This window comes from Sitophilus oryzae, unplaced genomic scaffold (assembly GCF_002938485.1).
Source record: "Sitophilus oryzae breed Bouriz unplaced genomic scaffold, Soryzae_2.0 scaffold_1743_pilon_pilon, whole genome shotgun sequence".
Lineage (NCBI taxonomy): Eukaryota > Metazoa > Arthropoda > Insecta > Coleoptera > Curculionidae > Sitophilus > Sitophilus oryzae.
Window position 1 is genome coordinate 763,596 of NW_022146439.1, and position 16,287 is coordinate 779,882.

Sequence of the window (16,287 nt, forward strand, 5' to 3'; positions counted from 1 at the left end):
ACAGCGTTTTCAGATGGAGCGGAGCGTCCGCGTCGGACCATCCGCGACTTCGAGCAAGTACCATGAGTTTATATGAACGATTTCACATGGGTCGCGTATGCTCCGTCGGGATGAGACCTATATTGAAAAAAACATCCGCGCGGACGCTTCGCGCGTACGGTCCGCTCCATCTGAAAGCGCTCTTATTTGTATTAAGAGGATTCTTGTATGTAGGTATTGTACATTTTTTAAACAAAAAATTGCTTAGGGGCGAAATACATGGAGAGATTGTGCAAGAATTAGATCCACTCCTAAAGACTTAGGTTCTTATGTGTCTTGGTTTGAATATACAATATATAAGCATATACGATTACAACAATCTAATTGGTGTTAAAAAGAGAAAGAGGTATAGAGAATTTATATCCGTTCATTTAGGAGACGCGTATAAGTACTGCTAGATTTATCTCAACAATTAATCATTTTGCTACAGTACAATACCTACCGTTATGTTCCAAATACTATTGGTGAATCCCAGGTGTACCTGCTAAATTGAATTTCACTACCACATGGGTCGTATTTAACCATGTTGCACCTAGGAACCATGGCAACTCTTAATTTTATTAGTTTTTCTGTTTACCAACTGGTATAAAGTCGGTTGTGTCACATCATGGATCACTGAGCGATCCATTTCTAACAAATGCAGGAGTTAGGCAGGGATGTGTCTTAGCGCCCCTCCTATTCAACATATTCATGGCAGCGCTCTCCATTATAGTGGACAGCAAACTGCAGGAGAGAGGGTTGGGCATTAGATATAGATACGACGGCGGTCTGTTCAACATAAAAAGACTCAAGGCAAAAACACGTACAAAATTCATCACAGAACTTCAATACGCTGATGACTGCGCTCTAGTTGCAAACAAGTTACAACAATTACAAGAAATGTTGAACACATATAGCTGGGCATACGAGGCTTTGGGCCTTAAGCTAAACATCTATACAAAACCAAAATCATGTGCACTCCCCCGGAAGATCACAACAATGCTATAAAAATCGGAGAACTATTGGAATATGTGGCGGAATTCAATTACCTACCTCGGCAGTTTGATTTCGGAAAAGGCCAATATTGAATCTGAAATTCAGCACAGGATTAGCAGCGCCTCAAGAGCATTCTGGAAATTAAAAGACATGGTTTTCTACAATCATGACTTGAGTACAAAAACGAAACTTGCAGTGTACCGAGCAATTATAATCCCCACCATGTTATATGGGAGCGAAATCTTGGTGCCATACCGCCGACACATGAACGCATTAAACAAGTTGCAACAGAGACACCTTAGACAACTCTGAAGAATCCGGTGGTTCCATCATGTCTCAAACGTATCGGTCCCTGAAAAAGCTAACTGCGAGAGTATTGGAGTCATGGTTACAAAATCCCGCTTAAGATGGGCTGGTCACGTATGCAGAATGCAAGAAAACCGCATACCAAAATATCTGCTTTACGGTGAGCTTGTAGACGGTAAGGGGAGGCCGGGTAGACAACTGAAAAGGTACAAGGACATTTTCCACGAAAACTTAAAGGGGATTAACATGCAGAATGAGTGGGAAGAAGCAGCTCACATTACAACTCAATGGAGAAGAGTTGTAAACTCAGTTAACAGCGAGAACCAAAAAAGAGGCAACAAAGCAATGAGATTTATGAATGTCCGGATTGTGGTAGGCAGATAACATCACGTATCGGGCTTTTCAGTCACAGAAAAGCTCATGAAAGAAAACGCCTTGCGTGACCATCTTCTGATGTGTGTCGAATACTCATCAGCGAGTAATGGCAGTATGTATGTATGTAAGATTGTCACGGAGTTTTTTAACAGGACACAGTCTCCTCAACGAACAACTCAAAGTAGATTGACGCTCAGAAAGAGCACATTCTTTAGGGAAAATGAGGAAACACCAGAACACCTCATTGAGTGCGCCGAGACGACAAACATCCGTGCCATAAACTTTGGTACGACTTATATTGGAGATTGAGAACTACCTTTTCTAAAACCCTCTTAGGTACCGGCTTTTGTTTAAGCTCTGAGACTGTATGATGGCCGTGATTGGCCTGTTGGGTAAATAGTATAAATATATTTCGATAGACGAGTCTTCAATTATGAGAAGAAAGAATGAGTTTTAAATTGACTCTTCTTTTAACTGACACCATTTGAGTAAAAACAAATAAAAGGTAGTTATACTTTTTTGTCAAACTGCTGTAAATAATAAAAGTATTTCGGCAGTAAGTGACGTAGGTTTAAATTAAGTTTGACACACACAAACTTTTTCAATATTTCTGTATTTTGTGCGGTGTTAATTTTGCCAGAAAAAAATATATAGAGATATTGTTATAAAGCAAGTAATTTATTGTTACACACCAATTAAAAAATTGAAATCAAATAAAACAAAAACCAAATTAAAATACAGTAATTGAAATACCTGTAAGTATAGAATAATTTATCTTTATAATACGATCACTTAAGCACTTATTCACTCTTCATAAAATTATTTTATCTAATTCAATTAGTTATAAAATATTGTAATAAAAAGCTAGTCAAGAACTTATTGTTTAATCTTATCGAGGGAACAATTCAAAGAACTAAATAATGATATAATACATTTTACATTATACTGAATATAATGTGTAGACAAGGAGTTTTACTGAAATCAACAAAATTTTACATTTTATGTCTACGTAACTTGTATAAAAGAACTAACTAAATTTATTATCTTTACTCGGTAAGAATGGCTTTTGTAAAGATATACATACAATGGTTTAAACATCTTTATTGCATGAGCTACACCATATAAATTGTTCAATTAACACTTTGTAAACTGACTGTAAACTGTAAACGTTTGTGACTGCAGCTAGGTATATTAAAGAATATCAATATAATTGTCTGCTGCAAATTCAAATCGAGATGAATTTATTGTCATCGGTATAGATATTGACATTGACCTCATAGGTATAGAACAAATATTTGTATTATTAATTGTTTTCTTTTAATTACTTTGTCTTCTAATTTTAGATATTCCCAAAATTTTTCAGAAATACCTTCCCACAAATTACTATTTTTTTGTTGTTACATTTTCTGCGAGACAGATTCATCCAGAAAACAAGTAATTTGTGTTTATAGTTTATCGACATTGTTTGTATTTGAACCTTCCTGTAAGAACTGCATGTGTGGGTAGCAACGAGTACTCGAAAGATAACAATACTACTCACGTGTTAACTCGACATTATCGTTCCAAGAATGGATTGTCTAACGGTTTCCTCAAAGTTAGATAAAATAATCTCGAATGGAGGAAAAAGTTATATCACTTTTGTTTTTACAAATGGCGTTTAATCGTAAATGAACAATTATTTTCTATCTATCTGAGATAGCAGTTGCGTATGTGTATGTAAGTCTCGTTGGGTGGTAATGATAATTACAGCGGAATAATTAAAAAAATATCTGCTGCATACAAAACATAGTGCTTGTGTGGATAAGGTTTATCAGGTCATTGAATTATGAAATACGAAAATTACCTTAAAACTTACACTATTAACATGACACTGTTACAGTTTGGTTACAGGTAGGGTAAAAACAGAAAACAGGTCTGTTTTAAGCTGGAACCGTCCCAACTAATTTATCAATCAGTAATATTTAGCGACATATACAAGGTGTTAATTAAAAAGTCGGAGAAAGTTCAGGAAATGGTTCCTTTTTTAAAAATAAGTTTCTTTCATATCAAATTTTTCGATTTGACGTTTCCCTACAAAGAGATTTGCATGATGTACCGAGTATCCCATTTCTAGTTGCAATTAAGGTTGAACGATAATGGATTTTACCTATCGATAAGTTATCGGAATTCATCTATCGATATATTTTAGTTATCGATATGTCAATGATCATCTATAAATATCGATAAGTATCAATAACTCGATAGATATATCGATAATTTTGAAATCACCTATTGTTATTTGATGTAACAATAGTTATCGATACATCGAAAAAAAATCCCATCCCTAATCCGTAATTGCAATTTCCATTTGATGATTATCTCGCTTATTAATAAAAATCTGAGTAAAAATAGAACTTTACGATTTTGACGAACCAGAGTACTTCTTTGTGAAAACCAAAATGACCAAAATTGTCACGGCCAGCATTCTTAGTTTCTATTACAAGGTGATTTTAAAAACATTGCAACTTCAAGCACTCCTCGTTTCTAATTTGTTTGACAACTTATCAAAACAAAATCAAAAAAATATGAAAAAGGATTAATATAGAACTTTTCACGTAGGATCCATTTGGGGTAGTTACCAAAGGTAGTTTTCTTAATATGTCCATTTTTAAAATATTGACTAAATTTTAATTGATTTAAATAATAATTTATTATAAAAATAATTTAAAAAATCAAAAAGTGATTTGTCATGAGAAATTCGATTTCGATATCAGTGTCTCCTACTTGAAGGAAACTTGAAATGAACTATTCATTTCAGAGGTATAGGGTGTAGAAGTTTCATCTTTATTTCGATTTTTTCTAAATAATTTCTGAACTAACGTCGATATTTGGTATATTGTATATTAAGCCTTGCATATTGTTGCAAACGTATTTTATACTACTTTTATATTTACTATTTTTCTTAATATTTTGACTACAACTGTTTATACTTTATACTGCTTCAAAGCCTAATATTTCTATGTTAATCACAAATAATCCACTCTTTGATGCATAGAAACTTAATTAACTTTACTGGCAGATATCTCAGAAAATCTTAGAAGAATAATATGTTGTTTTTTTATAAAATTTTACAAATAAGTAAACTATGTAAACAAAGTAAAGGGTTTAAAGTCCATCCAACAAACCAGGGAAGAATTCGATAGACAACAGACAACAGCCGAAAATGACAGAAAGTATTACCTGTGAATCAAAATGAGAGACACAATGACACAACTGTCACTGTCATGTCATTGTATCCTTCCGTTGGGCAAACTATAGTCAAAAGATTTGAGAACATAGTTGTTGATGAGAATAATTTTCGATACGTAAAAGTTAATGTACAGGGACTGCTCAAAATATTCGAAAGATGGGCAAGAATTTGGGAAGCAGATAAAGAAAAGTAAAACTAAAAAACAGTTCCAACAGAATGTTCGCACATCTTTGACGGTATAAGGACTATAAGGACTTAATCTATGTTTTTTAGACAAGCAAAAAATAATTGCATTACCTAATTTCACCGGACTCTGAAACCGGAATAGAAAACAAATTATTTGATGCAGGAGACTTTTTTGTTCACACTGCACCAGGAATACTCCTAGTTATTGTCTTAACTCTACTTATTGTCATAAAATTATAAAACAGCTTAATTTGAAAATTTTAATTCAAATTGGTGTGTTATAAGTGCAGAACAAAGGCAGGATGGATTTGATTAATTTCCTGCAGATTTTTTCGTAACGTTTAGTTCATTAAACATCATTGGCTCAAGTTTCGTTTACTTGAAATCAGTTATGTAAGAAATATTTGTTTATTAGAGTTATTAGAGTTCATATTCGAGTTTTTCAACTTTAGAATAGCTGAAATCACGGCTACTTTCGTTTACTTGAAACCAGTAATGTAAGTAATATTTGTTTATTTAGTATTTGGAAGCCTTTTTCAATAGTATGTCATAAAAAATTTTCTGCGGAAATGCATAATTTTCAGTTTTTCAACTTTAGAATAGCTGAAACCAGTTACGTGAAAACACGTTTCTGTTATTCATTCTAGAAATTTTTCTAAGCATAGACACGCATAAAAACTTCTTGCGGAAGTGTACCATTTTCATTTATTGATAAAATATTGTAAAATATAGCAAGATTTGAAAAGTACCAGGCAATTGGAATTCGTAAACAGACGCGTTTTAGCTTACAGCGTGTTTTGATTGCTTTCGTTAGGTTTGTTTTGGTTTGATTTGCTTTGGTTTGGTTTGTTGGTTTATTTTTGCTTATTTTCGTTTTTTCTCGGTACGATATTGATGTCTAAATTACAGTATCTACTAAGTTAAGTTCATACCTACACAAGTAAAGTATTTAGAATGTAAAGCAGGAACACGTTTTCATGTAACTGATTTCAGTTATTCTAAAGTCGGAAAGAAGAGATGATGCATTTCCGCAAAAAAAATTTTATGGTTTTGTATTTGGGGAGGCTTCTATATACTGGATGTTTTGTTGTGTTTTTTATAAGTGATTTCAAGTAAAAAAAACTTCACCCACTTCATTTTTCAGTGTGCTCCGATTAAAACATAATTTTTAATTTAGGCGTTAATTAATGCATTATATTAAGACTAAAATTTAGTTTAAAACACTTGGATAAAATACCTGGATATTCACAGAGTTTTATCCATGACCCGCGTTAACGCACAAATAGATAGAACCGCAAATAGTTTTTGTGCGTAATACAGTCAGTATTCACCCGCGAGAACTTACTGCTCCCGCCAAACGCCTTCCGCCGTCGCCGGAAGGTCACAACAGAACGTCGCGTCCATCAGGACTCCCACGTGACCCGGGCCGCGACCGTAGCAAAACGACAACGCTGAAGGGGAGACAGGGCAGAGAAAGCAACGAGGAAATTTCTTTTTTAATGACACATATATCGGTTTCGCGAAACCGTCCGGCCGGAGAAATCGTCTGCCGATCAATGTCAAATCAAAATTGGTGTGTTTGCGCCGAATTGTCGTCGGTAGTCGGACCAGCGCCAGGCGAATGGGCCAATCGATAGTGGCTTTGGCCTTGAAAACGCACCGAGGGACGGCGGCGGCTGCGGCGAGCCCTCGCCAGAAGCAGGAGCGCCCTTGCGCCGTGTCCTTTCACCTTGAAATTTGCAAACCAGACCCTGGACCATCGATTGTCTATCCCAACTTTTCGCGATTATTCCTACCATGTTGAGTTTAAGATATCACATTATTGTGAATGCGTGATCTAATTTTAATATAATTAACACCCTTATAGTATTTTCTTCACAATACTTTTAGTCTAGGGTGTCTGTAGTATTCTATAGGAACGGGCAACTTAATTTAATCTATTTCAAATCGACAGACACAAATTTGTTATTTATAAATAACAGTTCGTAATAGTTGTGGTTTCAAAAACAAAACAACAATATTCGGCATCGCTGTCCCACGTAATTCTATCAAATCCACAAGTGCCTCACGCAATACGATTTTCAAAAAAAAATAACAGCGCTGACATCGATTAGCTAGACGCATCAGTGACCTGCTAGACGTGTGAATTCGACATCGCCGCTCTACTACAAAATTCTACCAAGTTCACAACAGTTCTTTCTAAAAATAACAGGTTTTAAAATAACAATCTGTTAACAGCGACCGCAATATGATATCGGAATAGCTGAGACAAGGGTTTTACCAGACTTGGCAAAAGTTGGTACCTAAAAATAATAATAGAGTTGATGACAGTGATGGCTCGTGATGTAAATCCGACTGGGCCACGAAATTCTACCAACCTCATAACCGTTGTTCATAAAAATAACAGGTATGAAGTACGTCGATGGCGTTCCTCCAAGCGCGCAACTGTTGTTACTTAATAAAATAACAGCGCTGACAGCGGTGGCTCATGGTGTGAATTCCGCATCGCCGCACCACGACACTTTGCCAAGCTAACAACAGGTATAAAATGCGCCGATAGCAACCGCACGCGATGTGATATTATCAAGCTCACGGCATGCGGCACCACGAAATTCTACCAAGCTTACAACCCAGTTGTTCCTAAAATAACAGTTTTAAAAATAACAGTCCCCGACAGCGGCGGCTCCGATGTGATTTCGGAATAGCTGAGCCACGCGTAACAGTTATTACTTTAAAACAACTGTTGCGAAATGTTATTTCTGAATAACAGTTTCATAAATAGGTTGTTAAAAAAACACTCGCTTCTTTCTCAGCAAAAGTCATTCTATTATAGCAAAATCAAAATTAAAATATTTTCCTTTTTATTTAACCTCAAAATGCATCAATATTCTAGCCGCTATCGGGTAACTTCCTATAAATGCTGTTGTACCGATAGGCTCAGATCGAAATAAGTTATGAATCAATAGTAAGTTATGGGCAGCTATGAAAAGATAGTCAAAAAGCAAAGCGAATTTAAACGCTTGCATTCACTAGTAAGTTACAGTGAATGCTAACTTTCACTAGTAAAAGTTTGCTTCAATATTATATTTTGAAGTTTTACTGGCTTAGTGTTAGCAAAAAAAATGTGAGCTTTTACTAGTAATTGTTGACATTCTCTGATTTCTAGATTTTACTGTAACCATATGTATAACTTAAAATTATTTCTTCTAAAGGCGGAGATTGACTTGAACCGAGCGTTGTAATGTAACGTGTTACAAAACGAGCGTTCGCTAGTCAATGGCCGCAAGTATTCTGCGAACCGAGCAGCCCGCGAACAACAACGAACAACGGTGCTCCATTCGACTGTCGCGTCGGGTTTTTAGCCAATCTCTTTGATTGTTTCATTACGATTCAGTACGGGTTCGGCAAACGTCTCTATATTGTAAGAAATACCGTATGATCGAAAAAAACGGCGTCCAGTTGGCTTGGAAATGACGATCCATTTCCCATATAATTTTACATATAAAATGACAGCGATCTTCATTTCATAGCCATCGCTGACGCCGTTTTTATTCGATGATACGGTATAATAAATAGCTAAAAAATAAAATAAACATAGCATTACTGATTTCTAGATCCGACATTTTTTAAAGTCTGAAAATATACTGGAGCCCAGCGAGCTGAGCATTAGAAACTAATTCTTCGAGTTTTGGATTTCAAACGAAACGCTCTTCGCGAGCAGCGGACAAGTCAGCTGAAGTCAATATCCGCCTTAAAGATATGATAAACATTTAAAACGGGTTCATTATTGTTAAAAACTATGCCAACACACTTTCTTGTCTACACGATACCTTTGACTGACTTTAAATGTCGCTTTGACTCATAAAAAAGCAACCTCGTGAAACTTGAAACAACACCAGAGGGGCATTTTCGCTCCTTTCTTTGTAATTTCCTCATTAATTCAAGGTGGCCCCGCATTGACCGATCCGTCCCTTTCAAGAACAAAGAAATCCCCAAATAAACCAATACAGTTAAATGACAGGGTCGTATTTCAAAAATTATTTGGAATGTCTGTTAATTTATCATATTTTTTAAATACAAAATAGCGTTGCATATATTAGAAGCTGTATTTTATGGGTACAAATTTAAAGCATTATAAATTTTAAATAAATATTTGAAAATAATCTTTGTTTTATTTTACATACGTCACAGCATACGTAATACATTTATATATCATTTTATCCCTTTTGTAATTTTTAATAAAATAATTCAGCAAAATAAAACTCTAGTTCGCCACAATACACCAAAATGCTTTTGCTAACCATGTTAGTATCTACAGACGAGAATACGCCTGGAGAATGTTACTTCAGGGTAAATTCAAAGATCGTAAAAGCTCGCTTGAAAAAATACGGCGATAACGGTGGTACGGATGGTACGGGCACGTACAAAGAATAGAAGAGAAGAATTCCAAAGAAAATACTCAATTGGACACAGCAAGGTAAAAGAAAGAGAGGGAGACCTAGACGGAGTTGGAGGAATAGACAGGGACATCAGAACAAGAGGAATAGACGCAAACCTCTGGACAGACAGAGACCAATGGAGACTGGAAATCAGAAGACGGCGAAGAACGTTATGAACTGATTTGTATATACAGATTGTTAACTGGACAGTTACTTATAGGGGAACAGAATGGCAACACTGCCTATTGAGAACGCATGCACTTTTAGGGTTTTCTGCCGACTCGTCCCGTCGGCGTCGCGTCGTCTATCGACGAGCGGGCCGAGGTTGCCATATTTCGACCATAAAGCTCTAGCCGCGAGTAATAAACAAATTAACGACCTGTATATACTACTGATATTCTATGGATTTATGGTGAATAGACGATCCAGTGGACATTCTTGGATGGAACGGTTTTATACAAACAATGCAATCTGTAAATCTTACTGTAAATTCCGAGTGGTCTATCTGCCGCTCCTGTGTTCACCACCTGGCAAATATGACACGATATACTCTGTGTTGCTATCAGCAGTTGAAAGCGATCAAGACTTTAATATTTTGTTACTTTTGATCAGGTTCTATATTTCAAAGCTCGGGACATAGCACCTTCTAGCTTCATGCTTATATAATAACATTTATGTTATTTCATACAGAGTTGGAAGGAATGGGCACTGAAAAGTATACTATAGTAAATTGCAGAATATTTTCCTCCAAAATTCAGAATATATTTCCTGGGCATGTACTTCATCAAAATTTAGTATACACGGTAAAACTAAAATTTGGTGCTCTGTAACTTTCGTTGCATCATGGTACTCATTCGACGTAAAATTTAATAATTTTTTATCTACGTAAAGTGAAATTCGCTAGAACGCAAAGTTTCGATACTATAAGCGAAAATCTAAAAAATCCAAGGATTCTTTTGGGCTTTCTGACTCCATTCTTGAGGAGCCCTGCAAACCTAGGGGTCTTTTATTTGACACACACACGGCAAATTAACCATTCAAAACAATAGTTATATATATTAATAAAAAAATATGTTTCTTCGTTCAGGTCGGCAACGACTAGCTTTGGGTACCGATTTTCTGGCCGTGTGTACGAAGAGTACAGTCAATGTGTTCAGTACTATAAGATGTACTGAACAACAGAAGAGCAAGTATTTTCCTAAGCGCATGAAATAAAGCACCGGATTAAGTGGATATGTAATCAACACTTCGCATTTTTGTCTCTCCGACGAGATGGTCATGGTTATAACAGCAAGTCTGCATGAAGAATACTTGTGGAAGATAATATGACTATCTAGAAATTACTTGTCATAATTTTATCTATTTTTTCCTAAGATCAGTAAAATCGTAACTTTACTTTACTTGTAACTTATATCTATATCATTCTGTACAAGGGGGATTTTAGATATAGGTAAAAGCTTTAAAATCTCTTATACCGATTTGGTCATCGAAACTGTACGGTCTGGATTTTAACGTGTAAGACAGTGATGTAGACAGCTCAATGGAAAATCAAATCAAGTAATTAAAAAGAGATAAAAATTGGGTCGATAAATTTCTTCTATGCGGTGTATTGCCGGATTTTGCATTGAAATTTCAAACCGCTCAATTAGGCGTTTACTAAAAATGCATCTAGGGTTGGAACTTCATTTTTCACTAGTAGTTATTCATTTTACTACAGCTGTAATAGATTAAATTTAGCTTAGATATATTATCCTCATTTCAGTAGTATACATGATAGCTTATATTTTTCTACACACATTTTCCTACAAACGTAAAAAAACGGCAACACTGTATGCCGCTTTTGATTTTGTCTCTCTGTCGGTCAACCGGTCATTTATATTATTTTCTGTCACACGGATTAAAATTCAGACCATATACTTTGGATGACCAACAGGGTATATAGGTATATCATACCAAATAAACTTTTAGTCACGTGATTAAGCTTCACCGGCACAGCGTCGCCCACGTTTACATATTTTCTTTTAATCAAAATATTTATTTAAGAAACAAAAATGAATTAATTATAAATATATAAACAGTTATTATTTACATCAACGAAACTCGCCTTCTTAACAGCACTTAAGGGACATAAAGGGCCAATATTACCGTTTTCCCGTTCAAAATATTCTAATAAGGTTGCGATGAGTTTTTTGCAATGACTGTTAAGCTGCTTCGGCACTTCGCACTAGAAGCAGTTCTAAAAAGAATAATTCTCGACTGCAAGGTCTGCTAATAAAAAAAATTAAGCTTAAAGTATCACAAAATATATAATTAAATGGGGCAACTGGACATTTCGTACAGCAGAGCTACCACCTGAATCCACCTACCGCCAGCGGGAAATTTAAATTCTAGTTAGTCATGGACGATGGTTCAGTTAGTCCATGGTTGGTAACAATGAATTTAATAATGGCGCCCTCGATGACGTAACTATAAGTTTATTTGGTATCGCTTATAACTATTTTTACAAAACTTTTTTAAAATCTTGGAAATATGTTTATCATCAAATAATAAAACAATAATACAGAAAATAAGTGCACTTTTATTATTAAACTATACAGTTCAAATACAAGACTAACATTATCAATAGCCACCCTCCTGTATCTTTTTCCGCTCCGTTATGAACCCTAATAAACGGGTAGAAGAAGTCATAAGGCAAGCGAATATCGATACTAGGGGGCTCCACAAACTTCTTCTCTTTTTTGTTCGTAATATCGAAAAAACTAACACGACTAACCAATTCCACAACAAAATCAAACTGAAAGCTATCCTTATTTTTAATTATAGGCACTTTAAAACTATCGATATCTTTGAAACTGTAACTGGTCCCTAAAATTTTCTTTTGATTTAACAAATTGCCGAAATCGACTTTAGCAAACAAAATATCGACATCGACTAGTGTAGAAATATTTTGGCAAACTAGAGTCCTGTTTTTGTTCATAAAATTCCCTTTATTCAAATCCAGAAGTGTTTTTGGATTAATTCTGTACAACACTTCGCTCCAATTTTCTTCTTTTGATGGATCTGCATTGCCAAACTGTCCAATTACCAGGGATTTATTGACTTCTTGTTTAATGTTCCACGACATAAAAATTATTCTTTGGATTTCTTGACATGCAGTTGTCGCATTTTGTTGTTTCGTGCTGAAGGATAACTTCTTTGACATCTTGCATTTCATTATGGTGTTATAACCGAAATATATCGGATCATTGTAAGTGCTATTTCTTATACATTTATTGCCCACATTTTTAGCAAAAGTTAAGAAGTTTTCTATAAACGCACTAGAATTTCGTTGTATAAACGTATTATTCTCTTTAATGATTTTACTACCAATTAATATAGGTTTTCCATCAATATATCCAGGATTTCCACTGAGAATTTTGGAATAGTTTCTTGTTTCATTCATCCACAAAAACTCTACAGAAAACTCTTGGACATGTTTGAAACTGTCAATTCCAAAATGATAACTGATATTCTTCAAAACTCCCAGCACTTCTATTTTGTGTATGCCTTTAGATCCATTGTGATAGAAATTATAATGAATTTTCTCGACCAAGTTTTTGCAGACATTTATATTTTCTTTAAAGTTATAGGTACATTGAGCTTTAAAACTAATATTTCTATCAATTTTTATACATTTGTCCAATTGGGCATCACATATTTGTGGTTCAATTTCAATACATACATTTCTTGGACAAAACTACAAGAGAATGGATTTTAAATGGGAAATATAATTCTATACAAACCACTACCTTGTAGATATATTTTTGTGATAAATTTAATAATCCTTGCGAATTTATTATCTTAATATTTTTATAGTACGTTGAAAAATTTAATCTTTGGTTCTCATCTTCTATAACTGTTTGACTACATGTGAATTTTGTATTTTTCAAGTAAAATACCTCGTCCTCAAAAACACATTTCTCGCTAGTAAAACTGTTTGGTAAACCTAATAAAAATAACAAGATAATGTAGGTATGGAACAGCATATAAAATATATGTTTTTACTGACTGAAATGGGCGATGATGGAACTATTTTTAATAACTATAATAGGATCACCATATTTGTAATGCTTTAAAATCTTAGGAATATTATCGTTTATATTTGGGGTAAAATTGTCACCAGACCAAAAGGCTTTTCCAATTATTTCTTTCCGAGTGGCATCAAAAGACTTGATTGGCTAAAAATGATTTGGCTTGATTGGCTAAAATAACTTAAAAATACTTAAGAGTCCTAGTCGTCAAAAAAACTGCTACCATAATATTGGGCTGATTAGGCCTTGTCGAATTAGTAAAATAGAAATTGTACAAGCTTCTTACTTTATCTTTTTGAACCAAGTACGACTTAGGCATATTCTTGCTTACAACGCAAAACATTCCTTCCTGTTTAACGTGCCACTCTACTTGACTGTTATTTACATAAATATACTGAATATAGTGGCAATATCTAGTATCATAAAAGTAATTCTCCTCTACGGTGCAGTATGCAAAGACAGCTTTGTCAGCTTGCTGGCAGTCAGGATCACAACAGCAATTAATATCGCAAATATTAATCTGAAATTTTATGAAATTTAGAAATTCTTTATTAAAAACCATTGAATAAAAAGACTAAGGAAGGGATGATATAAATAAAATTGGGGAGATCACGAAGGGTTTTTAATATGGTTGACTTAAATTCCGGTATATCAGAGACCGAACATGATAAAATATAAAAGGGAAAACACTACATAATTTACTCGTTTTACGTTGTCAATAAATAATAATAATTAAAATTATTGATTAAAGTATAAAGATATAATTTTAAGAAAAATATACGGGACCGCTAGCAAGCGTAGCGACATCTCTTAATAAAATGAGAAACGACAACACTGGCTGAAAAATGATTTCTGTTGTAACTAAACTATAAGGACAGATATCTATAATAAAAAGAAATAAACGACTGATTACGAAGTTGAGAGAGGGCGGTATATACGCGCCGAAGAACCCGGCATTTTAAAATGGATTCGAGATCAGATGGAGATCAGTCATCAGTCTAGAGATGAGGCGTCGAAGTGGTCGAACATTCTAGAAAATGGAGCAATAACAGGGTCCGGCAAAAATGCGCCGGACATCTGTAGCTCCTAGAATAAAAACCTGAGAATTTTGTTTAATTGCAAACCTAAAGTGCGTACCAGGATATATTTCAGGGAAATATTTTAACTTCTATAGGGTGGCTCAAAAAAGTAAGTGGATCTGGATGATTTTTTTTAAATGGACTACTCTGTATATTATTGCATTTTCCTTTCACATCACTTTAAATAATCCTAATATATGAGTAAATATATTTCGATAGTTTCAGGTATATTAATAAATAAATCAAAAATATATATTTTTCAGCCCCCAAAAATTATTAAAAATACAAGAACTGTCCTGAAATCAAAACTATATTAAGTATTTACTTTCTAAAATATAAAATAATTTATCTTTGTTTTTTTTAATGGAACACCCTGTATATTATTTATTTATTAGATGGAGAGTTAAAAATGAACATTTTTTTGTATTTAAAGTATTTCAAAAATTTTAATGGTTTCGCAGATACACGCAGTATTATTTCATATAGCGCTTTCAATGGTAATATATAATACAAGAGAAAAATCATTGGGTGGCTTTGATAAAAATTGACTGTGGAAAATGCCATATGAAATATAAAAACGCGAATATCTGCGAAACTGTAAAAAAATTTGAAATACTCTAAATACAAAAAATGTTCATTTTTTAATTCTCCACCTATTGGAAAATAATATACAGGATGTACATTAAAAAAAACGAAGAAAACTTAAGACTATATTTTATAAAGTTTGGCGAAGAATTTTGAACATCCTGTATGAATTACGACGTGCCACACACGCAAAAATTTAAATTTGCCAGGTAAGCATACACGGTGTCAGGTAAGTCAAACAAAACTAACTAAATAGGCGTTGCAAAATAGTACTTGACTGAATCCCTATAGTCTTTTTATTCAGTGATCAGAATGGACGAGTGACACAGAATTATAATTTATAGTTTCCTCACCTTCAAATTGCAAGTACAGCTATGCGTTTCTTGGTCAGTCTTAAGTCTTGGCATTTTATCCGCTTGTCTAGTGCTTCTAGTGTCATTTTCACTATCAAGTGACGTTTCGAGTGTTGAATTCTCAAAACTTGGAGTAGTGGAGCAGTTTGTGTCATTTGATTCACATGTATTAACAGTTGTAGTTATATTAGATAATTCTGTAGTGGTGGTCTCGGTATTTGTCATCGTTACTGATCGTACCGCGTCTTGGTCATCTAGACTTTCTATAGTACTTCCATATGGAATATTGGCACTTAAGAAAATTAGTAATACCAAAAAGCCATACATTTTGCTCTGGAAATTTAGAATAATTAGGACAAAATAATTTTATAAACTCTAAATCTTTTACATCTTTTCAAACGATGTTCGAACTCAATACTCTATTCCATAATTATTAAAATTTCTGAGAATAAGGTCCAACTCGAATGTAACTACACCCATAGCTTCGGTAGATAATTTATATCTTTTTTCGGGGGAGAATATTAAATCTGGATACTTAATTTGCTGACTGCCTCCCAAAAAGTATTCTACAACACGATCCCTGAGTGTGCCCAAAGGGCGCCAGGTATAACAATTTAAAATATGACGACCTGGACTAGTAGGTATAGTTAT

At 34.3% G+C, this 16,287-nt stretch overlaps 2 protein-coding genes across 6 annotated transcripts in view; both read right to left on the reverse strand.

Moving 5' to 3' along the window:
• The window catches only part of LOC115881833 (protein argonaute-2), an 84,994-nt gene extending 78,306 nt beyond the window's left edge, over positions 1-6,688 (reverse strand). For 3 of the 5 annotated variants that reach the window (XM_030899523.1, XM_030899524.1, XM_030899519.1), the window contains exon 1: positions 6,348-6,688. The gene's annotated coding sequence lies outside the window, so the exon portion shown is untranslated. The remainder of the gene's footprint in view (positions 1-6,347) is intronic. The other 2 variants (XM_030899522.1, XM_030899521.1) reach the window with 2 other exon arrangements.
• A 5,419-nt stretch (positions 6,689-12,107) lies between these two features.
• Positions 12,108-16,278, reverse strand: LOC115881854 (tectonic-3). The gene is made up of 6 exons (XM_030899552.1): positions 16,025-16,278; positions 15,637-15,969; positions 13,906-14,139; positions 13,598-13,766; positions 13,338-13,534; positions 12,108-13,285 (listed from the first exon to the last, which is right to left on the reverse strand). Exons 2-6 carry the CDS (start codon positions 15,961-15,963, stop codon positions 12,134-12,136), a joined length of 2,079 nt encoding a protein of 692 aa, XP_030755412.1. The 5' UTR covers positions 15,964-15,969; positions 16,025-16,278; the 3' UTR covers positions 12,108-12,133.
• Between the last annotated feature and the right edge of the window lie 9 nt (positions 16,279-16,287).